The sequence below is a fragment of the Mytilus galloprovincialis genome, chromosome 4 (assembly GCF_965363235.1).
Source record: "Mytilus galloprovincialis chromosome 4, xbMytGall1.hap1.1, whole genome shotgun sequence".
Classification (NCBI taxonomy): Eukaryota; Metazoa; Mollusca; class Bivalvia; order Mytilida; family Mytilidae; genus Mytilus; species Mytilus galloprovincialis.
Genome location: NC_134841.1, coordinates 104,185,148 through 104,211,283, shown reverse-complemented (window position 1 = coordinate 104,211,283; position 26,136 = coordinate 104,185,148). Strand labels below are relative to the sequence as shown.

Here is a 26,136-nt window from a genome sequence, read left to right as displayed (position 1 = left end):
GGTTCAAAAGTGATGTCATTAAGAGAACAGCGATCCGTTCTGTACACCTTTCTACAGCAGCTGATGTGTGTGAAATGGCTAAATACTTGATAGCTGTATTAGCCAAAGAAGAAAGGCACACTGAATTTGACTTCCATCATTCCAGTGCATTGATTGAAATTTCTTCACATGGCTCAGACAAGTAGATGTCAACATCATGTACTGCACCATACCTGTGTCTATACTCTTTGATGGAGTAGTAGGAGGCATGAAACTGGAAAAGTCACTTTTAAGATTCTTAGGTGGTGGTAAAAAATAAATAAATTATCATATAATTTTGTTTCTTACATTGATCCCTTAATCATTAAGACATCATTAAGGGATTTCAAAGGAATATAATAAATGTGTCATTAAAGGATTATCTTTTGAAATGCTTAAGGGCTCTGTGAGGACAAACATAAGTTGAGAAGATTTGATTGCAATAAAAAACATTTTGATATTAATTAGGTGAAATAACAACACAGACAGGACCCAAACCACAGTTTGGTTTAAAAATGTTGTTTGACATATTCAATCTTTCACTGAAATACATGTAAGATGTGTATAGAATTATGAAAATTTCATCTTCATATTTTTTCCATTCATCTAAATAGTTTTGTTTGATAAATTTTTATAAGATTTTTCATTGAACACCAAACCACCAAACACCAAAATATTCCTAATATCATTTTAAAACAAATATCAGAAATGTGTGTTTTAAAGTTTGATGTAATTTATTTAATACAGTAATTAACTGTGACAAAAATTTTATTCCATACTTTCTTTTGTTTTTGTTAATATTTTATTTTTATTATACAATATTCTTCAATTTTATGTATTTTACCAATTTGTAATGAAAAGTAATGTACTGTAATGGAGGCATTACATCAATTTTTAACTAAAGTAATCATTACATTACATGTAATTGTAATGCAGAAAATGTGCATTACAAATTACTTTGCATTGCATCCAAAAAATGTAATATTACAATGCATTACAATTACAAATTACCATTACCCCAGGCCTGCTTATAGGTCGCCAGTTTAATCTTCAAGGGTTAAAAAAGGGGGGTACTTAATTTGAGTTTAAACTTCCAATGTAATTTAAGATATAATATATATGCATAATGCTGTTTCTATGGAATTTATTGCTTCATACTCATAGAATCATTACTTCTTGAACAATTGATTCTTTGTGAATATTTTTGTACTTTTAGGGGATTAAATATGAGCTGCCAGCAATGATATGAAACAGATTTTATGCAAACTCCATTTTAATACCTTTATTTAGCAATTCTAGTTGGAAGTACAGAGACAGCAAGTTTTGAATTACAGAAAGGAAGAGAAGTTTATATATCACACATAATTTTATATTAGATAATCAGTTTGTGGGATGGTTTAAGCTGACCATATAGTCACTGTGTTTTTATTCTACTTATACAAACCATGCAGGACATTTTTCTGTTCATGGATATAGGATGTTAAAAATGTAATTTATTTGAATATTTGAATATGATCATGCACTATATTCTGTGTTTCTCAGGATTAGTGATAAGGCCACCAATTGATCTTATATGTCAGAGTAGCAATTCCACTGGAACTGCAGTTATTCCATTGGAGTTGCAGCAAAATACCACTGGAACTACATTCACATTCCACCGGAATAATTTGGCTGGAGTTCCATTGGAATACCAGTGAAATAACACTGTAATTTCCACTGGAATTCCAGTGATTATCAGTGTAATAATTTGGCTGGAATTCCAGTGAAATAACACTGGAATTTTCACTGTAATTCCAGTGGAAAGCCAATGTAGTTCCAGTGGAATTCCAGCCAAATTATTCCACTGATAATCACTGGAATTCCAGTGGAAATTACAATGGAATATCAGTGGTATTCCAGTGTAATTCCACTGATTTTTTTCTCTAAGGTAATTATGCCAATAATGAGAATGGGTTAGTATAACAAGAATATGAACTAACATTCTGATATTTGATACATATATCTGTATGCAGATTGTCTTAAAATAGCAATAAGAAATGCATGCAAACATTTCTGAATTTACAATTTTTGACTGCAACTTGCAACTTAATTTGTGCAATTGTTTAATGTATGAGGCCTAAAAAAGAGCACTCAACAGGATAAATCACACACATTTAAAATTATAGTTTGACATCAAATTACAATGTATATGGGATGTGCATTGGCAGATTGAGAACCTATATTTGTTGACTAAGCTGACCTGACAAAAGACCTGAACTAACCTGAGGGCCCTGCTGTGTTGCAGTCTCATAGGGATCTCCAACTTTCCTGGTTGCTGCCTTCTCAATTGTTCTCTTGACGAATTCATCATAGATACTCTCCTGTACAAAGGTCCTGCTGCCCGCTACACAACACTGTCCAGCATTGGTCATCACAGCTTCTTGTGCAGCTGCTACAGCTGTGTCCACTACAAAATTGTCATCACATGGTCAGATATGATATATACTGGAAATTTGAAATTCTATTTCCTTTAATAAGGAAAAATCATTATTTGCTACATACGGTCCGAGTACACAGTTATCGTCCTTTGATTTTCGTTGTCCACGAATATAGTCCTTAGTGTGGACAGTGTGTTACTTGCCAATTTTTGTTATACCCCTTCCAAATTTATTTCTCCATGTTTTATGCCTCATATAGCCAAGTTGGGGGGGGGGAAGGAAATGACACTGTAAAAAAATTTGGGTCATAAATATTTTTGTAAAGAAGTGATTAGGTCCAGCTGAAAAAGGTCAAAAATTAGCACTTCGGAAGCTGTCAAAAGATTTCAAGACCCCCTTAACACAAAATTGTCCATATTTTGAGTTAGAGCTGATGAAGTTTTCTATAATTTTGATATAATTTGTCCTAAAAGTAGTACAACACACTGTAAAAATATTATTGAGAAAGCGCAGGTGGGATTTTTTTAATTTTCATTTATTGTCTAAATGAAATGCACTACGAAATAACTGTGTACTCGGACCTAAGAGGTGAAATCAGGAAATATTGAATCTGTACTTTGGCAACTTCCCTGAATGATTTGATGGTGTCAATTTGTCAAATAGCATAAAACTAAAAGATTTAAACTTTTATTTGATAGAATTTCTGCAAAAATTACCAATTTTGGCATTATATGGTCAAAATAAGCATTTCATAGCTTTTTCAATTTTGATGCATATATGGCATTCTGACTTTCTATCTGACATGTTTTCAAGTGTCAATTTTTGTGTTTCTATCTTTAATCCAGTTTTATTACTCATTTGTGAACTCTGAATCTACAGAAAAGAAGATTATCTCAGACAATATGAGCAAAATGTGTTGTATAAATGACCCTCGTCTAACGCCCTGTTTGGATCAAGTTAAATGTGAGGAGCATGGCACATAAAAGTTGAAGTCCATAATAAAGACCTCACTAAATTTGTATAAAAAGCACTTAACAATGTCTTTTGTACCTGTTTCATTTCACATAATATCTTTCTTTACTTCTGTAGGATAGCATGTGGTTCAAATATAAGCCTGTTGAGACTAAAATTGCATGCAAGTTTTTCACTAAAACGTGAAAAATCTTTGTATCAGACAATACTGTCTGCTAAAAAAGTTGAATGTAAGAGCCTTTTTGTGCTCAGATTTATTGTATCATGTCACCTAAGTATAGAAATGATAGAAAAGACACAAATTTTTATTTCCTATAGCTTCAATATGCATTTTTAAATGTAAATATGTGCTACGGCCTAAATTGACCCTAAATTATTTTTAGTCTTACTTGGCCTAAGACCCTTTTAAACTAATATGATATGTTATTTGTAAGTTTTCTTTCCATTTAAAGTACATTAAATACATATGTAAGGATTATTTATAATCAAAAAGCTTCACAAATTTAAAATTGCTGAAAAATATTACATCTTCATGTAAGGCCCCCCTTCATTGGAAAACCTCCATTTTTAGGCACAGGCTCATATAAATTTGACTTTTGAATAATTATGCTAAGTCTGATATATCAAATGAGTACTCTATTGCTTTAAAGGGATAATTCGCGATTTTTCACTTATCATCTTATTATGTTCATAATACCATAAAAAACATATTCACCAAGTTTTATTTTGATATGAAATCTAATAAAGAAGAAAATTGGGAATTATTAATTTTATTTCTTGAAGCTTCCTGACTTATGTGACGTAGTTTAAGTCTTTGATGCATGCCGGGAGTGAAAATATCTCATTTAAGTCTTGTTCGTTAACAATCTAATTACGCGATTTTAAGCGCATCGACGACTTTTGGTGTAGCTATTAACCAACGAAAAATAAGTGATAGCCATGCAACTTTTAAAATTAGATCGTGTGGATATTTTAAAACGAATTTTAATAATAAAATTAATTCATACATAGAACATTTTTATGATTTGTTTTGTACAAATACTTTAAACAAACATATGAAATTGACATGATCAATAGTGTATTAAAAATACATGTTTGTATTCTGACATTTTTGCTTCATTACAGCAAACATTTTCACTTGCTTGTACGGTGGAAATAAAATGTGTATTGTTTTGTGACACCTAAAGAATGTTGAATGCGTAGGTTAACTCAAGGTAATTAAAAGATTAGCATTATGTAATTCTAATCCTTTGATCCTCATTCAGTGAAATCTAGGCGTCACGGTTCACTGGCATTCAGTGCGAACAACATAATTGTAAACGGGACTCCGACAAAATTTCAGACACATGAATGTAAAAAAAAAAATTTAAATTAATTAACGGGAATAATAAGATCGCACAATAACTGGATAGCTGTTGTATATTTTTATATTTTGCATAAGATCACTTTTTAATGAATTATGACTTTTGATTACTTCAGTAACGATAAAACACTGAATTATTTTAATTGAAGAATTTATAAATAAAAATAGCCTTCTAAACACGAGTTTATGAACTAAAAATTGTACTATTTCAAATAAGGATCGGCAGCCTTAAATATTTCAAACAGATCATTAACAATTGCAATTATATATTTTATTCCATCCAAAGTGATCTTTAATTACCTATTTAGAAATTAATGTGCTCATCAAAATATTTTAAATCTGACAACACATGAAGACTTCAGATATTTAAAAAGAAAAATGTTTAAAAAAAATTGACAGGAAATTAAAGGATCTAATTGGAATGGAATCGACAAATTACGAACAGATATGCTTTTCAAGTGTGAAAAACATCAACAAAATTTATACATAATCGGGAATATGTCCTTCTTAAAATACTCTTCGTCTCACACCGTAACTATATATAATACTTTAGCTATTTGACCAACGATGTATAAAAAAAGACAACGAATTTAATGTCATCCTTCCCTATTTTTTAATATAATTATAAGTCTGTTTCAACTGGCAAGAATACCACTAAAGCGGACCAGCAGTTTCTTTAAATTGCTGTCATTGAATATCTAGAGAGAAAATAAATCCCGAAATTGATTTGAAACTTTGATACTCTATAGTTTTCCCGGAAAATATTCACATCCCTCGGTATAAGTGTACTTCCAGTGGCGTATATATTACATGCATTTTGGAACAATTGTGACGAAGACGAATTTCTTCCTTTTTTCGAGAACAATCTAATTGAATTATAAATGTCCATAACTTCGATGAGCCAAATAAAGTTATATATCGACCTGTGTTTAAATCTCTTCTTCTTCTCCTTCTTCGTTTGGTATACAATAATCTATCGACATTTGATGATTACTTACTGTTGGCATACGTGGACTTTTCATTTTACAAAACTTTAACCCCAATTTACGCAAAATATATTATTCTTTCTTATGTTCTATGTATAAATGTATACATTTTAATTTGCGCTATAGTTCCGTAACTTATAATCCAGGCGTATATACGAATGGTCGACAAGTGCGTACCTTTTTTTAAATCAATATATTTCTGGTATGTTCCAATCTGTCCTTCACCATTGACAACGAGTATATATTACATTTTACCAAATTTACTCTTGGATTTTTTTTTTATTTCATCAGATCTGTTGTTTTTTTTGGTATTATTTATATTTTTATAAATAGTTTTCTTTTAACCAGAAAGGTTATTCATAAACAAGCGTATATGTTTAGTAATGACTATATATTATATCACTTTCGGACACGCAAGATAGAGATGTATATTATACACCTAATAGTTCAAAATGGAAAGTTATAAGTTATCGGCCGTGTACACTTATCAATACACTAAGAAGTGAAACGATGCATGAATTTGCAAACTCGACAGGAAATCGCTTGAATACCTGGACGTGTCACCTCACACCCCCTACAATACCTTTGGGAGTAATACCTTTAGCCATGCGGGTGATCAGTGGAGCGAAGATCCTAATTTATTTGAATAAAGTTTATTACATAAAAGAATTATGAACTAATTAGATTGCCGAAAACAATTCAAGTTTCACGGAAGACTTATTTATGATTTGAAATTTTGACTTTTTCACTAATTCCTATATTATCAGTCTTAAAATAACAGATATTGTATACCAATATTAAAAAAAAAAAGAAAATTTTCCGTATCAAGATAACTAGTCGGATAAAACAACCGTACGATTGACGAGATATCGACACGCAATTACGACTACATCGGGTTACTGTAGTTCTGGTCCTTAGACATCGCGACTGCAAATCGGACAAGGTGACAAAATGGCCGACCGGAGAGAATTGATACTCTAAATTTAAAATCGATGGTGATCTCTTATCTAGCAGAATAAAACTTTAATACCTATGAATTTGAGCATTTTTATACAGAATAAACATAATATCAATTTTTGATTTTTTTGCGAAGTTTCCCTTTAAAGACATGATATATTAAATATTAAGGCATTTTAAAAGTATTTTTTTGCAATATTTAAATTTTAAAAGCCCAAAATGTTGATAGTTGAAATTTCTCTAAATTTAACACGCAAAGTTGAATATAGAATTAATCATATTGTCTATAATATATATCCTATTGCTATGAAACTTTGTAAGCAGTCTTATAATATACTAAGCTTTAGTCATACCAAGTTTTATTAAGATTGGTAAACTTTTTCTATCCTATTAGGTCCGAGTACACAGTTATCGTGCTTTGATTTTCGTTGTCCACGAATATAGTCCTTAATGTGGACAGTGTGTTACTTGCCAATTTTTGTTATACCCCTTCCAAATTTATTTCTCCATGTTTTATGCCTCATATAGCAAGTTGGGGGGGGGGGGGGGGGGGGGGTGAAATGACACTGTAAAAAAATTTGGGTCATAAATATTATTGTAAAGAAGTGATTAGGTCCAGCTGAAAAAGGTAAAAAATTAGCACTTCGGAAGCTGTCAAAAGATTTCAAGACCCCTTAACACAAAATTGTCCATATTTTGAGTTAGAGCTGATGAAGTTTTCTATAATTTTGATATAATTTGTCCTAAAAGTAGTACAACACACTGTAAAAATATTATTGAGAAAGCGCATGTGGGATTTTTTTAATTTTCATTTATTGTCTAAAAGAAATGCACTACGAAATAACTGTGTACTCGGACCTGTATCTTGTCATTATATTTTACACAGGGCTGCCAAGTCTCACTTAATTAGAATGACTCACACATTTGCATGCCTATAGAGGCAATTTTCCTTTGATCTATTGTTTTTTTTTTTATCTTAACAATTTTCGACAAATGTTTTGAAAGAAATACTAGGGGGTTAATCATCAAAAAAAAAAAATAACCATGGAGGAAAATCCCTTTTATATACATAATTGGATAAAACATTATCATGTTTTTTTTGTAATTGATAGGAAAAATTAGTTAGCTTTCAATTAAAACAATTTAAACGGTAATTTGAAAATGATTTAAAAAATTACAATAAAAATACTTTTATTAAGGGGAGACAACACTGAAAACTTTTTTTTTTTAGTGCAAATAAAAAAAAAATTGAAGCTAGCTACTCATGCTACTAAATCCCTTTCCAGAGCAGAAGAATGTACCCTTAAACAAGAAGTTTTTAACAGACCATGAAACAGTTCTTCAAAGTATGATAATCACCAACACTTACAATCACAATCTGCAAATATAACATTAGGGCTCTTTCCACCCAACTCTAGGGTTGTTCTTTTCACATTTGAAGCTCCTGCTGCTTGCATAATAATCTGTCCAACCTATGACAAAAATCATTTAATTACAATATACATATATTATATGTGTGCATTCATATCTTACAGAATGTTGTACTGTTATAAAAATAACTGGTGATAAAAGTTTACTTTATCAGAATCAAAGTTTACCTTCAAAAGGTTTAAACAAAAAATAGTAATATGAACTTAACAGAGTAAAGGCTTAACTAAGGTATAAAATTTAAAATTCAACTATAATATTTATTTTTTATGAATTTAAGTGTAAATTTTCATAGATGCACTCAAGTACCAAAAGTTAAATATCAGACAGTTGGTAAAAAAAAGTCAAAGAAACAAAGTTGCACAGAAATTGCCTTGTATAACTTCCTAATTTGCAGCCTAATCATTTTCAATTTTATAATTGCTTTACTAAAAAGTGTGGATTTTTAGGTCCTTTGTGTAAAAGCTAGGCTCACTTTAATTGAAACAAATTCAATAAACCATATGATGCAATATAAATTCATACAGTATATAAAAATAGGATGCAGAAGTAAGTAACATTCATTATTCAAAAAGAGCATAAACAAATAGTGATGTTTAAAGTTATAAATACTATAATAAATATAAAAATAAGGAGATGTGGTATGATTGCCAATGAGACAGCTATCCACCAAAGTTCAAATGAAGTGGATGTAAGCTGAATTATAACATTCAGTCTTCAACAATGAGAAAACCCATATCATGTACTTAGCTATATGAAGCATGCAGAGTCAAATTGAATTTAGTGAAAACTAAATGTACTATAAATCTGATGTTAACATATCTTATAGAAAACAAGAATGTGTCCAAAGTACACGGATGCCCCACTCAATCATTTTCCATGTTCCATGGACCGTGAAATAGGGTAAAAATCTAATTTGGCATTAAAATTAGAAAGATCATATCATAGGGCACATGTATACTAAGTTTCAAGTTGATTGGACTTCAACTTCATCAAAAACTACCTTGACCAAAAACTTTAACCTGAAGCCAAAAACTTTAACCTGAAATTTGCACTATCATTTTCTATGTTCAGTGAACCGTAAAATTGGGGTCAAAACTCTAATTTGGCATTTAAATTAGAAAGATCATATCATAGGGCACATGTATACTAAGTTTCAAGTTGATTGGACTTCAACTTCATCAAAAACTACCTTGACCAAAAACTTTAACCTGAAGCCAAAAACTTTAACCTGAAACTTGCACTATCATTTTCTATGTTCAGTGAACCGTAAAATTGGGGTCAAAACTCTAATTTGGCATTTAAATTAGAAAGATCATATCATAGGGCACATGTATACTAAGTTTCAAGTTGATTGGACTTCAACTTCATCAAAAACTACCTTGACCAAAAACTTTAACCTGAAGCCAAAAACTTTAACCTGAAATTTGCACTATCATTTTCTATGTTCAGTGAACCGTAAAATTGGGGTCAAAACTCTAATTTGGCATTTAAATTAGAAAGATCATATCATAGGGCACATGTATACTAAGTTTCAAGTTGATTGGACTTCAACTTCATCAAAAACTACCTTGACCAAAAACTTTAACCTGAAGCCAAAAACTTTAACCTGAAATTTGCACTATCATTTTCTATGTTCAGTGAACCGTAAAATTGGGGTCAAAACTCTAATTTGGCATTTAAATTAGAAAGATCATATCATAGGGCACATGTATACTAAGTTTCAAGTTGATTGGACTTCAACTTCATCAAAAACTACCTTGACCAAAAACTTTAACCTGAAGCCAAAAACTTTAACCTGAAATTTGCACTATCATTTTCTATGTTCAGTGAACCGTAAAATTGGGGTCAAAACTCTAATTTGGCATTTAAATTAGAAAGATCATATCATAGGGCACATGTATACTAAGTTTCAAGTTGATTGGACTTCAACTTCATCAAAAACTACCTTGACCAAAAACTTTAACCTGAAGCCAAAAACTTTAACCTGAAATTTGCACTATCATTTTCTATGTTCAGTGAACCGTAAAATTGGGGTCAAAACTCTAATTTGGCATTTAAATTAGAAAGATCATATCATAGGGCACATGTATACTAAGTTTCAAGTTAATTGGACTTCAACTTCATCAAAAACTACCTTGACCAAAAACTTTAACCTGAAATTTGCACTATCATTTTCTATGTTCAGTGAACCGTAAAATTGGGGTCAAAACTATAATTTGGCATTTAAATTAGAAAGATCAGATCATAGGGCACATGTATACTAAGTTTCAAGTTGATTGGACTTCAACTTCATCAAAAACTACCTTGACCAAAAACTTTAACCTGAAGCGGGACAGACGGACGAACGGACGAACGGACGAACGAACAGACGGACGAACGGACGCACAGACCAGAAAACATAATGCCCCTCTACTATCGTAGGTGGGGCATAAAAAGGGGGAAAAAAGCAGCAAAGAAATGATAGAAGGTGAAATGCAAAGAAAACTATCATCTTATGTTGTGAACCTTTCCTTTTCAACATGTAATTCTGTTTCAATAGGAGAAGAGTGTGATTTCCAAAAAACAAACTATTGGCATCAAAATGTTGTAGAAAAGCTGCAAGAAAATTAAACAGCAAATGGCATACTGGTATATGATGGCATGTTAAGATTAAATGGGAGCAGGTTTCTAAAGCATTTTAACAACTATTACAGGAATCTATGATGTAACGTAAAAATAAATTGAAGCTTTTAAAAAGGTAAGAGTTTAGTTGTAATCATGTATGAAAAAATTATTCAATGCAGTTTCAATTAACTTTTGACAAAGAGGTATTTCTGGCAGCATCTAAAGTTAAGTATTCTTTATTTTATTTGGTCCATTTTTCTCTAAAAGATATTCTTTTCATTTTTGCCAATTATTCTCTGTTTTGTCAATCCTCCATCCACATCCTCTTTCATTGCCACTTTCTTTAATGTTATTTTATATAAATGCCTAGAAGTTTTTCTGCATAGCCTTTTTTAACTCAAAATTTCTCAGGGTATTCGTGTAGGCCTTTTAACTTTTTAATGATTTATCTTTGATAGCCCCCTGTTTCCATTTCAACATAGAGCAAGATAAAATCCAGTGGTATTTATAGATTGCGTTTATTTGGGCTTCTGTCTAACATTGCAGACTGTAATAGAATAAAAGATTTACCTCTGTGGATCCAGTGAAGGCCACTTTATTGACGTCGAGGTGATTAGTGATGGCAGCACCAGCTGTAGGCCCATATCCAGGTACAATATTCACTACACCTGGAGGGAAACCAGCCTGAAAAGTTAGAATCAAATACAGGTACAATATTCACTACACCAGGAGGGAAACCAGTCTGAAAAGTTAGAATCAAATACAGGTACAATATTCACTACACCAGGAGGGAAACCAGCCTAAAAAGTTATAGTTACATAATTTTTCGGTATAATTATATAAATCAAATATCAAAATTGCCCCTCCACAGAGATATATTATATATTAGAATTGTTAACAGTCAAAAGAGTAGACATGTAGAACAGTGTATAAATACATAACATTATCATCATTTACAAATATCACAATGGTTGTTATTGTTCGATTGGAAAACACTCATTTTGAAAAATGTATGCATTTATCACACTATACATTTTAATGTTTTGTTATGAAAATAGCAATCTCATAACCTAAAACTGTGAAATAAAGATGTTCAACAACCTTTGATGATGAACAAATACCTGTGATACACGTTTAATATTACACATGGCTAAATACGGTAACCGTAATTCACAAATTATTGTAGCTTCCTTTTTAGATTTATAGCACCATTATTACAAACAAATACAATACAGCAATTTGAAATTCAAGACTTGTTTTACAATATGCCAAAATTCTACTGATGTTTTTTAAACCCATCATTTAAATACCAGTACTTAAATAACAATATAGTTACTTCTTTCAGATCGCCTATAATTTCCTACCTCTTTCAGTAGAGCACAGCAATATAAAGCTGTCAATGGTGTCTGTTCTGCAGGCTTGACCACAATGACATTACCAGCAGCTAATGCTGGAGCTATCTTCCACACAAACATTGGGACCGGGTAGTTCCACTGTAATTACAATCTATACTTTATCAAATATCAAAACAATTAACTGTAAATTTAAGTCTTATTTCTAAATTTGAATAATTTCTGCATTACAATATACAGTTCTTTGTTTCCTATTACATGTATTAGGTGAACTTGTACTACAGGTAATCTGAAGCTGGTCAATATAAGAATTTACAATGTCTATCACTGCTCTGGCAAAATGTATTGATTCAAAGAACTATTTATGTTAAACTCTCCACTAACAAATAAACTCTTATTTTTTGTTAAATTAGCCAATTAACCTATTCATAAATACATTATGTCTTAATCTTTCATTGTAGTAGTATTATAACACATGAGTATTTGTAAATAAAAAATTCTCTGAAAATTTATATTTTTACTTACTGGAATGATTTGTCCGCAAATGCCAACTGGTTCATGTCTGGTATAACACAAATAGTCACCATCTACAAGGGAAATAACTCTGATTAATCAAACTTCAGACAACTGGTTCATGTCTGGTGTAACACAAACAGTCACCATCTACAAGGGAAATAACTCTGATTAATCAAACTTCAGACAACTGGTTCATGTCTGGTGTAACACAAATAGTCACCATCTACAAGGGAAATAACTCTGATTAATCAAACTTTAGACAACTGGTTCATGTCTGGTGTAACACAAATAGTCACCATCTACAAGGGAAATAACTCTGATTAATCAAACTTTAGACAACTGGTTCATGTCTGGTATAACACAAATAGTCACCATCTACAAGGGAAATAACTCTGATTAATCAAACTTTAGACAACTGGTTCATGTCTGGTGTAACACAAATAGTCACCATCTACAAGGGAAATAACTCTGATTAATCAAACTTTAGACAACTGGTTCATGTCTGGTGTAACACAAATAGTCACCATCTACAAGGGAAATAACTCTGATTAATCAAACTTCAGACAACTGGTTCATGTCTGGTGTAACACAAATAGTCACCATCTACAAGGGAAATAACTCTGATTAATCAAACTTTAGACAACTGGTTCATGTCTGGTGTAACACAAATAGTCACCATCTACAAGGGAAATAACTCTGATTAATCAAACTTTAGACAACTGGTTCATGTCTGGTGTAACACAAATAGTCACCATCTACAAGGGAAATAACTCTGATTAATCAAACTTTAGACAACTGGTTCATGTCTGGTGTAACACAAATAGTCACCATCTACAAGGGAAATAACTCTGATTAATCACACTTCAGACAACTGGTTCATGTCTGGTGTAACACAAATAGTCACCATCTACAAGGGAAATAACTCTGATTAATCAAACTTTAGACAACTGGTTCATGTCTGGTGTAACACAAATAGTCACCATCTACAAGGGAAATAACTCTGATTAATCAAACTTCAGACAACTGGTTCATGTCTGGTGTAACACAAACAGTCACCATCTACAAGGGAAATAACTCTGATTAATCAAACTTCAGACAACTGGTTCATGTCTGGTGTAACACAAATAGTCACCATCTACAAGGGAAATAACTCTGATTAATCAAACTTTAGACAACTGGTTCATGTCTGTTGTAACACAAACAGTCACCATCTACAAGGGAAATAACTCTGATTAATCAAACTTTAGACAACTGGTTCATGTCTGGTATAACACAAACAGTCACCATCTACAAGGGAAATAACTCTGATTAATCAAACTTTAGACAACTGGTTCATGTCTGGTGTAACACAAACAGTCACCATCTACAAGGGAAATAACTCTGATTAATCAAACTTCAGACAACTGGTTCATGTCTGGTATAACACAAATAGTCACCATCTACAAGGGAAATAACTCTGATTAATCAAACTTTAGACAACTGGTTCATGTCTGGTGTAACACAAATAGTCACCATCTACAAGGGAAATAACTCTGATTAATCAAACTTTAGACAACTGGTTCATGTCTGGTGTAACACAAACAGTCACCATCTACAAGGGAAATAACTCTGATTAATCAAACTTTAGACAACTGGTTCATGTCTGGTATAACACAAACAGTCACCATCTACAAGGGAAATAACTCTGATTAATCAAACTTTAGACAACTGGTTCATGTCTGGTGTAACACAAACAGTCACCATCTACAAGGGAAATAACTCTGATTAATCAAACTTTAGACAACTGGTTCATGTCTGGTATAACACAAATAGTCACCATCTACAAGGGAAATAACTCTGATTAATCAAACTTCAGACTACTGGTTCATGTCTGGTGTAACACAAATAGTCACCATCTACAAGGGAAATAACTCTGATTAATCAAACTTCAGACAACTGGTTCATGTCTGGTGTAACACAAATAGTCACCATCTACAAGGGAAATAACTCTGATTAATCAAACTTTAGACAACTGGTTCATGTCTGTAACACAAATAGTCACCATCTACAAGGGAAATAAGTCTGATTAATCTAACTTTAGACAACTGGTTCATGTCTGGTGTAACACAAATAGTCACCATCTACAAGGGAAATAACTCTGATTAATCAAACTTTAGACAACTGGTTCATGTCTGGTGTAACACAAATAGTCACCATCTACAAGGGAAATAACTCTGATTAATCAAACTTTAGACAACTGGTTCATGTCTGTAACACAAATAGTCACCATCTACAAGGGAAATAAGTCTGATTAATCAAACTTTAGACAACTGGTTCATGTCTAGTGTAACACAAATAGTCACCATCTACAAGGGAAATAACTCTGATTAATCAAACTTCAGACAACTGGTTCATGTCTAGTGTAACACAAATAGTCACCATCTACAAGGGAAATAACTCTGATTAATCAAACTTTAGACAACTGGTTCATGTCTGGTGTAACACAAACAGTCACCATCTACAAGGGAAATAAGTCTGATTAATCAAACTTTAGACAACTGGTTCATGTCTGGTGTAACACAAATAGTCACCATCTACAAGGGAAATAACTCTGATTAATCAAACTTCAGACAACTGGTTCATGTCTGGTGTAACACAAACAGTCACCATCTACAAGGGAAATCACTCTGATTAATAACTTCAGACAACTGGTTCATGTCTAGTGTAACACAAATAGTCACCATCTACAAGGGAAATAAGTCTGATTAATCAAACTTCAGACAACTGGTTCATGTCTAGTGTAACACAACTAGTCACCATCTACAAGGGAAATAACTCTGATTAATCAAACTTTAGACAACTGGTTCATGTCTAGTGTAACACCAACAGTCACCATCTACAAGGGAAATAAGTCTGATTAATCAAACTTTAGACAACTGGTTCATGTCTGGTGTAACACAAATAGTCACCATCTACAAGGGAAATAACTCTGATTAATCAAACTTCAGACTACTGGTTCATGTCTGGTGTAACACAAATAGTCACCATCTACAAGGGAAATAACTCTGATTAATCAAACTTCAGACAACTGGTTCATGTCTGGTGTAACACAAACAGTCACCATCTACAAGGGAAATAACTCTGATTAATCAAACTTTAGACAACTGGTTCATGTCTGGTATAACACAAACAGTCACCATCTACAAGGGAAATAACTCTGATTAATCAAACTTTAGACAACTGGTTCATGTCTGGTGTAACACAAACAGTCACCATCTACAAGGGAAATAACTCTGATTAATCAAACTTTAGACAACTGGTTCATGTCTGGTATAACACAAACAGTCACCATCTACAAGGGAAATAACTCTGATTAATCAAACTTTAGACAACTGGTTCATGTCTGGTGTAACACAAACAGTCACCATCTACAAGGGAAATAACTCTGATTAATCAAACTTTAGACAACTGGTTCATGTCTGGTATAACACAAACAGTCACCATCTACAAGGGAAATAACTCTGATTAATCAAACTTTAGACAACTGGTTCATGTCTGGTGTAACACAAACAGTCACCATCTACAAGGGAAATAACTCTGATTAATCAAACTTCAGACAACTGGTTCATGTCTGGTATAACACAAATAGTCACCATCTACAAGGGAAATAACTCTGATTAATCAAACTTTAGACAACTGGTTCATGTCTGGTGTAACACAAATAGTCACCATCTACAAGGGAAATAACTCTGATTAATCAAACTTTAGACAACTGGTTCATGTCTGGTGTAACACAAACAGTCACCATCTACAAGGGAAATAACTCTGATTAATCAAACTTTAGACAACTGGTTCATGTCTGGTGTAACACAAACAGTCACCATCTACAAGGGAAATAAGTCTGATTAATCAAACTTTAGACAACTGGTTCATGTCTGGTGTAACACAAATAGTCACCATCTACAAGGGAAATAACTCTGATTAATCAAACTTCAGACAACTGGTTCATGTCTGGTGTAACACAAACAGTCACCATCTACAAGGGAAATCACTCTGATTAATCAAACTTCAGACAACTGGTTCATGTCTAGTGTAACACAAATAGTCACCATCTACAAGGGAAATAAGTCTGATTAATCAAACTTCAGACAACTGGTTCATGTCTAGTGTAACACAACTAGTCACCATCTACAAGGGAAATAACTCTGATTAATCAAACTTTAGACAACTGGTTCATGTCTAGTGAAACACCAACAGTCACCATCTACAAGGGAAATAAGTCTGATTAATCAAACTTTAGACAACTGGTTCATGTCTGGTGTAACACAAATAGTCACCATCTACAAGGGAAATAACTCTGATTAATCAAACTTCAGACTACTGGTTCATGTCTGGTGTAACACAAATAGTCACCATCTACAAGGGAAATAACTCTGATTAATCAAACTTCAGACAACTGGTTCATGTCTGGTGTAACACAAACAGTCACCATCTACAAGGGAAATAACTCTGATTAATCAAACTTTAGACAACTGGTTCATGTCTGGTATAACACAAACAGTCACCATCTACAAGGGAAATAACTCTGATTAATCAAACTTTAGACAACTGGTTCATGTCTGGTGTAACACAAACAGTCACCATCTACAAGGGAAATAACTCTGATTAATCAAACTTTAGACAACTGGTTCATGTCTGGTATAACACAAACAGTCACCATCTACAAGGGAAATAACTCTGATTAATCAAACTTTAGACAACTGGTTCATGTCTGGTGTAACACAAACAGTCACCATCTACAAGGGAAATAACTCTGATTAATCAAACTTTAGACAACTGGTTCATGTCTGGTATAACACAAACAGTCACCATCTACAAGGGAAATAACTCTGATTAATCAAACTTTAGACAACTGGTTCATGTCTGGTGTAACACAAACAGTCACCATCTACAAGGGAAATAACTCTGATTAATCAAACTTCAGACAACTGGTTCATGTCTGGTATAACACAAATAGTCACCATCTACAAGGGAAATAACTCTGATTAATCAAACTTTAGACAACTGGTTCATGTCTGGTGTAACACAAATAGTCACCATCTACAAGGGAAATAACTCTGATTAATCAAACTTTAGACAACTGGTTCATGTCTGGTGTAACACAAACAGTCACCATCTACAAGGGAAATAACTCTGATTAATCAAACTTTAGACAACTGGCTCATGTCTGGTATAACACAAACAGTCACCATCTACAAGGGAAATAACTCTGATTAATCAAACTTTAGACAACTGGTTCATGTCTGGTGTAACACAAACAGTCACCATCTACAAGGGAAATAACTCTGATTAATCAAACTTTAGACAACTGGTTCATGTCTGGTATAACACAAATAGTCACCATCTACAAGGGAAATAACTCTGATTAATCAAACTTCAGACTACTGGTTCATGTCTGGTGTAACACAAATAGTCACCATCTACAAGGGAAATAACTCTGATTAATCAAACTTCAGACAACTGGTTCATGTCTGGTGTAACACAAATAGTCACCATCTACAAGGGAAATAACTCTGATTAATCAAACTTTAGACAACTGGTTCATGTCTGTAACACAAATAGTCACCATCTACAAGGGAAATAAGTCTGATTAATCTAACTTTAGACAACTGGTTCATGTCTGGTGTAACACAAATAGTCGCCATCTACAAGGGAAATAACTCTGATTAATCAAACTTTAGACAACTGGTTCATGTCTGGTGTAACACAAATAGTCACCATCTACAAGGGAAATAACTCTGATTAATCAAACTTTAGACAACTGGTTCATGTCTGTAACACAAATAGTCACCATCTACAAGGGAAATAAGTCTGATTAATCAAACTTTAGACAACTGGTTCATGTCTAGTGTAACACAAATAGTCACCATCTACAAGGGAAATAACTCTGATTAATCAAACTTCAGACAACTGGTTCATGTCTAGTGTAACACAAATAGTCACCATCTACAAGGGAAATAACTCTGATTAATCAAACTTTAGACAACTGGTTCATGTCTGGTGTAACACAAACAGTCACCATCTACAAGGGAAATAAGTCTGATTAATCAAACTTTAGACAACTGGTTCATGTCTGGTGTAACACAAATAGTCACCATCTACAAGGGAAATAACTCTGATTAATCAAACTTTAGACAACTGGTTCATGTCTGGTGTAACACAAACAGTCACCATCTACAAGGGAAATCACTCTGATTAATCAAACTTCAGACAACTGGTTCATGTCTAGTGTAACACAAATAGTCACCATCTACAAGGGAAATAAGTCTGATTAATCAAACTTCAGACAACTGGTTCATGTCTAGTGTAACACAACTAGTCACCATCTACAAGGGAAATAACTCTGATTAATCAAACTTTAGACAACTGGTTCATGTCTAGTGTAACACCAACAGTCACCATCTACAAGGGAAATAAGTCTGATTAATCAAACTTTAGACAACTGGTTCATGTCTGGTGTAACACAAATAGTCACCATCTACAAGGGAAATAACTCTGATTAATCAAACTTTAGACAACTGGTTCATGTCTAGTGTAACACCAACAGTCACCATCTACAAGGGAAATAAGTCTGATTAATCAAACTTTAGACAACTGGTTCATGTCTGGTGTAACACAAATAGTCACCATCTACAAGGGAAATAACTCTGATTAATCAAACTTCAGACAACTGGTTCATGTCTGGTGTAACACAAATAGTCACCATCTACAAGGGAAATAACACTGATTAATCAGACTTCAGACAACTGGTTCATGTCTAGTGTAACACAAATAGTCACCATCTACAAGGGAAATAACTCTGATTAATCAAACTTCAGACAACTGGTTCATGTCTGGTATAACACAAACAGTCACCATCTACAAGGGAAATAACTCTGATTAATCACACTTCAGACTACTGGTTCATGTCTGGTGTAACACAAACAGTCACCATCTACAAGGGAAATCACTCTGATTAATCAAACTTCAGACAACTGGTTCATGTCTAGTGTAACACAAATAGTCACCATCTACAAGGGAAATAAGTCTGATTAATCAAACTTCAGACAACTGGTTCATGTCTAGTGTAACACAAATAGTCACCATCTACAAGGGAAATAACTCTGATTAATCAAACTTCAGACAACTGGTTCATGTCTTGTGTAACACAAATAGTCACCATCTACAAGGGAAATAAGTCTGGTTAATCAAACTTCAGACTACTGGTTCATGTCTGGTGTAACACAAATAGTCACCATCTACAAGGGAAATAACTCTGATTAATCAAACTTCAGACAACTGGTTCATGTCTGGTGTAACACAAATAGTCACCATCTACAAGGGAAATAACTCTGATTAATCAAACTTTAGACAACTGGTTCATGTCTGTAACACAAATAGTCACCATCTACAAGGGAAATAAGTCTGATTAATCTAACTTTAGACAACTGGTTCATGTCTGGTGTAACACAAATAGTCACCATCTACAAGGGAAATAACTCTGATTAATCAAACTTTAGACAACTGGTTCATGTCTGGTGTAACACAAATAGTCACCATCTACAAGGGAAATAACTCTGATTAATCAAACTTTAGACAACTGGCTCATGTCTGTAACACAAATAGTCACCATCTACAAGGGAAATAAGTCTGATTAATCAAACTTTAGACAACTGGTTCATGTCTAGTGTAACACAAATAGTCACCATCTACAAGGGAAATAACTCTGATTAATCAAACTTCAGACAACTGGTTCATGTCTAGTGTAACACAAATAGTCACCATCTACAAGGGAAATAACTCTGATTAATCAAACTTTAGACAACTGGTTCATGTCTGGTGTAACACAAATAGTCACCATCTACAAGGGAAATAATCTGGTTAATCAAACTTCAGACAACTGGTTCATGTCTTGTGTAACACAAATAGTCACCATCTACAAGGGAAATAACTCTCATTAATCAAACTTTAGACAACTGGTTCATGTCTGTAACACAAATAGTCACCATCTACAAGGGAAATAACTCTGATTAATCAAACTTCAGACAACTGGTTCAAGTCTGGTGTAACACAAATAGTCAAATAGAACATGTGTACTAAGTTTCAGGTTGATTGGACTTCAACTTCATCAAAAACTACCTTGACCAAAAACTTTAATCTGAAGCAGGACAGAAGGGCAGATGGACAGACTGAAAACATAATGCCCCTCAGTGGGGCATAAACATCCATTAAAATACAATTTTCCCTTAATCCATGATAATTGGTACTAAGGAAAATAAATGCATCCACAGTATACAATAATCTGGCTCTAGTTTATCACACAATGATGTTCCAACTTTTAAAGTGACAAAGGATAATTAGTCTTTATCTCCACAGAACTATAATTAAAGTTGCGAAAGAAGCAGATTGGTCCAAAGTATTTATCAAATTAAAGTTATCCTTATATGTTAAATGTATAGATTTCGCGTTGACAAACTTCTCTATCTATAAATAATAGATTTGGGTCTATTTTATCCTAAGGAAAATCATTCTGATAAATTTTAAAATTGCATTTAGATTCACAGCTACACAGTGTTTGAAGTAAATTGGTCTTGTCTCAATACATTTCTATGTAAACTTTACATTCTGCCATTTGCCAGACAAGCACTTTTAAAATGTATACTATGAGATATTATTGGGAAGATATAATTAATATTCATAAAACAAAAAACATTTTGTTTATATCTAAATTCCATATATGTTTTCTGATAAGATTTCATGACTAATTCAAAATTTAAAGAGTTCTTTTAATACAAAGATGCCACTTTTTGCTCATATATATAAATTCTCCCACTTAAGATTGCCAGATATTCTTAATTATGGTTCATTCAACCTATGCAAACATTTTGAAATTAAGGTATAAAATTGTATGAAAAAATGTTGGCATAGGTTGAATAAAATATCACAGATTGAGTGTTATAAAAACAAAAAATAATTAGAGGCCAATCAATTTACAACCAGTTTAAAATTGGCATAAATTAAGTGTACACATGACTATTTTTGTTACTTGTAATAGTCAAAATAAAGGCAACTCTATGTGTTGCTGATCTCTTTGTATTAGACATTAACATAATGATTGATGATTGAAGGTTGCTTAACATCCAGTGGTAAATATTTCATGCTTGTTGAGTAAATCCCTGGTAGTCAATATTGAGTTACCACTAAGCCATGCAGTAGGGAGATTCATCATTCTTTTTGTAATAAACTTGTCAGTGTTCCCAGTAATCAATATGTTTTGTATTATCAATCAAAGCAATACAGTCACAGCAACAGACAAAGTCGTATAATCATTGATTCATTTTATTTATCTAAGCAATTTGAATTTGTAAAATGGATTTTTCTGTGTTGTGTAAATTTCAAATTGTTGACAGAGGTTGAATGAACCGTTTTGATGACACATACCTCAAATGACTTTGAAAGTGTGTGTCCTAATTTCATCAAAAATAATTGTTGCTCAATGCTCAATAACAAATTGGTATGATATAATAATGATTGTTTTGCTATACATTATCCTGACTTACTGATTGGAATTGTTTTTCCATGAATTTTATCTGCCCATCCAGCGTAGTAATTGACAACATCTGATGAGAAATAACATTCACCAAAAGCCTGGGTGTAGGGTTTACCATTATCTAAAGTCTCCAAACTCTGAAAGTATCAAATAGTAAAGATAAATTACCATGCTCAAATTTAGATTTAAAGATTCTCTCATGTGTACCTTTTACATACTAAGGATTTTATAGTAAGTATCTGATCAGTACCAATGTGTCTTGTCTATACCATTAACTTTTATCTCAAACTTCTGATAAAAAAAAAATGCTACAGATTTCTAAGAATCCCTGTGTCATAAAACCCTTTCAGTCTTTTGTCTCAACCATGATTAATATTGCTGCTGTCTGTGTAAAGGAAAGCATTCAATAACAAATGTTAAGTTTATTTATGATCAGGAGAAAATCAACTCTTCAGATTATATTTATTGATCATTTTAAGAATTCGGTCAGAATTTTGTCACATTCCATGAAGTTTTGAAAAGGTTATTAGGGTCTAAAAAAGACTTTATGCAAATAATAAGAGTAAAAGATACTCCATCTACTTAAGGAGGCTCCAGGGTACAAAAAAAATCAGTAAAAAATATAAACATTTTTGTTTTCATTACAAATTTTATTTATTATGCTATAAAATATAACTTTATGATATGGTACAAAAATCTACCAAAAAATCAATTCGTTTTGGCCCCAGATGACTTTTAAAATGATTATATCATTGAAAAAGCTCCAAATTATCTCCCTTTGGTGAAAAAAAAATGCTATTTTTTTGCATTATAATTTAATATCTTTTTTAACTCATTGGTGACCTATATTTTTTTATTATTTTTTTACCCTTATTATAAGCAGTAATCTCATGCAAAATATAGGGTTCCATGGGACCCTTTACAATGTCTTTGTATTAAATTTTGAAGTTTGTTTATACCGTACTATAAATCTAAAACAAAAACAACTTCCCTCTCTCTTGTTCAGAATCAACTAAAACTTTCTTATGATCATGATTATGAACCCTGTAGAAATTATGTCATGCATGTATTGTGTATAAGTAGGACAATAGATAAATGACAAGAACAATCCATTAAATGTAAGATAAGAAATAACGTCCTCTTTGGTCAAAGTACAAAAATGTACTGATTATTTTAACTAAGCTTTTAGATAAATAAATAAAATGTGGCAAATGAAAATCAGTATTGGCAAAAATTTATTGTAACAGAATTATAAAGACTTGATGTCCATCATTTTTTTTTATGTGGTCAAATGTCTTTACATGTCACTTAAATGAGTTGTTTATATACAATTTTTATTACACTGGATGTTTTGAAGTGTGTACTTCACAAACATTATAGGTTGCTGTTTTAACATAGTTTTATGATTAAACTTTAATGATGGGCCATAAATGAAATTTCTGGTTAAAATCATGACTATACAATCCTTTTTTGACAGTCATTGTACAAAAGCATGTGGTGGATTAAATAATATGAGTAATTACACATCATTATAAAAAATCCTACCACATTTGAATATGGTATAATATCAGACAACATGGAACAGATCTAGGATGAGTAAACCTTTGGTCATACAAATAGCTGACTTAATAGTTTATCCGAGAATGATTGCCAAATAGAAAGGGACAAAAATAACTTACACCTAAGTACTGAGCATCTCTTTCTAGGAGGGTAGCAAATTTCATCAGAAGTTTCCCTCTCTTGCTGGCGTCCATTCGTCGCCATGGTGATCCAAGTTTGAAAGCCTCTTTTGCTGCAGCGACTGCCTTGTCCACATCTGCCTAAAATATAAGGACAATAATAGAGATGGGTGGATGGCTGCTTAATGTTCAGTGGCGAATAAATAAAGGGGACCAGAACATGTTAATGTAATATGAATATTAACCCTACTTTTTTAAACGTGCTAGTCCAAAGACAGATATGTCACCTTACCCGGTCACATTAATCTGACTCTGAGACTTTGCTCTTACACCTTTATGCTTTGTGCCTAACTAAGCAGAGAACCAGCAAGTACCAAGTTTGACACTGGACAATGTTTAATCCCACAACCTCCCGAAGGCAAACACCCTACCATAAGACTACTGAGGCGGTCAATAATAGAGAAGGCCAGATGATAATTACATTGATTGAAGGGTAAAGATAGTTACATCCATCGTATCTGTATATTGCAATTTCTATTGTCCCAGATATTTCAATAAAATCCTGATATATCTCTTCTTTAACATCATACACAATCAGTGAAAAACAAAATATTGTTCTTGTTTTCAAAATTCCAATAGGGAACATACCTTTTATAATTGTATAAATAAACCAATTGTTCAGACGTTTCGGCCATTGGCCTTCTTCAGTTATTTATTATTCCTCTAAACTACATGGCTGACATTTCTTTTTTTAAACCCCAGTGTTTGAAAAAAGAAATGTCAGCCATGTAGTTTAGAGGAATAATAAATAACTGAAGAAGGCCAATGGCCGAAACGTCTGAACAATTGGTTTATTTATACAATTACAAAATATTGTTGACAATTTTCATCAATCCAAGTAAGAAAGCCTAGAAAAAGATAAACTTAAACTTATATATTTTATTCCAACCTACATGATACTAGTAGAAAGAATTATCAATCAAAGAATTAAAACGTATAAAATTCTTCACGTGACAAATGACAGCAGTGATAAATATGTTCTATCATTAATTAATATTGTATTCTATCATTGATTATTGTAATGTTAAAGTGTCATTTGTTTTATATTTTGATTCGTGTATTTGAATTTTAGGACTTGTTAATCTGTAGTGTTAATTTTAGTAACACTTTAAAATTTCAGAGGTATGTGTTGGAAATATTGTGAAGGTTAAATAAATAATGATCTTTTGGTCATTTTCAAAGTAATCAGTCACTCATATTCTAAACTGCAGTGCTGTCTTCTTCATTGGTATAGACTCATCACCTTGGCAAGCAGGTCAAGGTCATATGGATTCCAGTCACTTTGACTGATCATAAAATTTATTGTAATTCATAGTCTATGACCAAAAACAGATGGTTAAAATTCAAGGTATGTTGAATCATCAAGAGGACTGATGAGACATACAAACATTCACATAATCACCAGACAATCTTCTTTTTGTCAAACTTTATTAAATTCTGAAGCACACAAAAAGTCTTAAAAAAATCTGATGTTATTTAAATTTTGACACCGGAAATGTTAATATGATGTCATACTGAAATGTGCAAAAGACTAGATCAACTATTCTCTGAATTTTTAATTTACCACAATGAGAGTGTTGACCATGAGAGAGATAGGTTTAACAACTTGTGAAAATTGGATATGGCCTGATATCAACTCTCGTTATTTAATTTCAATAGTAATAATAAACTCGCCGAAGGCTCATTTATTATCTATACTATTAAACGAGAAGACCTCATTTTGTGTGTCGCTTCTCTTCCTTCCATAATAAATTAATCGTCATGCCTCTGTGTTCTTTAGGCAACATGCATAGTCGCATTTGTCATCCATTCTTATGATTATTCAGATTGAGTTATTTTGGGAGAAAAATGACAAAATAGGTGTCCGGATATTGTTTCCGTTATCAGACTGACTTTTAGTCATAGATAAGACTTCCGGTTTTAAACATGCACTAAAACAACCAATCGTATGATAGATTACAAAAATGAAAAATAAATAAGCCAATCAGAGCTTTCTCCATATCATGGTTTTTAGATCGCAAGAACCACAACTATTATACCTCCTTAGAGACAATTATGTTTTCGCGTTTATCCACCTGTAAACTACGATTATACTACTATAATATACAGAGACTCTCTGTATTCTGTCTACTTTTTTTCTGAAATATTTACTATCTAAGGGGTCATACCAGTTGCATATTTATTGAAATAAGTAAAACATGTGGAAACAAGAA

The 26,136-nt window shown here is 32.6% G+C and overlaps 1 protein-coding gene across 1 annotated transcript in view; it reads right to left on the bottom strand.

Moving 5' to 3' along the window:
• LOC143073716 (retinal dehydrogenase 2-like) overlaps window positions 1-26,136 on the bottom strand; it is a 40,581-nt gene that overhangs the window by 8,102 nt on the left and 6,343 nt on the right. Inside the window, exons 3-9 of the mRNA XM_076249480.1 lie at window positions 23,864-24,004; window positions 22,195-22,321; window positions 12,626-12,687; window positions 12,113-12,241; window positions 11,319-11,432; window positions 8,083-8,185; window positions 2,280-2,464 (exon numbers count right to left, since the gene is read on the bottom strand). Of these exons, the coding sequence (XP_076105595.1) occupies window positions 2,280-2,464; window positions 8,083-8,185; window positions 11,319-11,432; window positions 12,113-12,241; window positions 12,626-12,687; window positions 22,195-22,321; window positions 23,864-24,004 (861 nt within the window). The remainder of the gene's footprint in view (window positions 1-2,279; window positions 2,465-8,082; window positions 8,186-11,318; window positions 11,433-12,112; window positions 12,242-12,625; window positions 12,688-22,194; window positions 22,322-23,863; window positions 24,005-26,136) is intronic.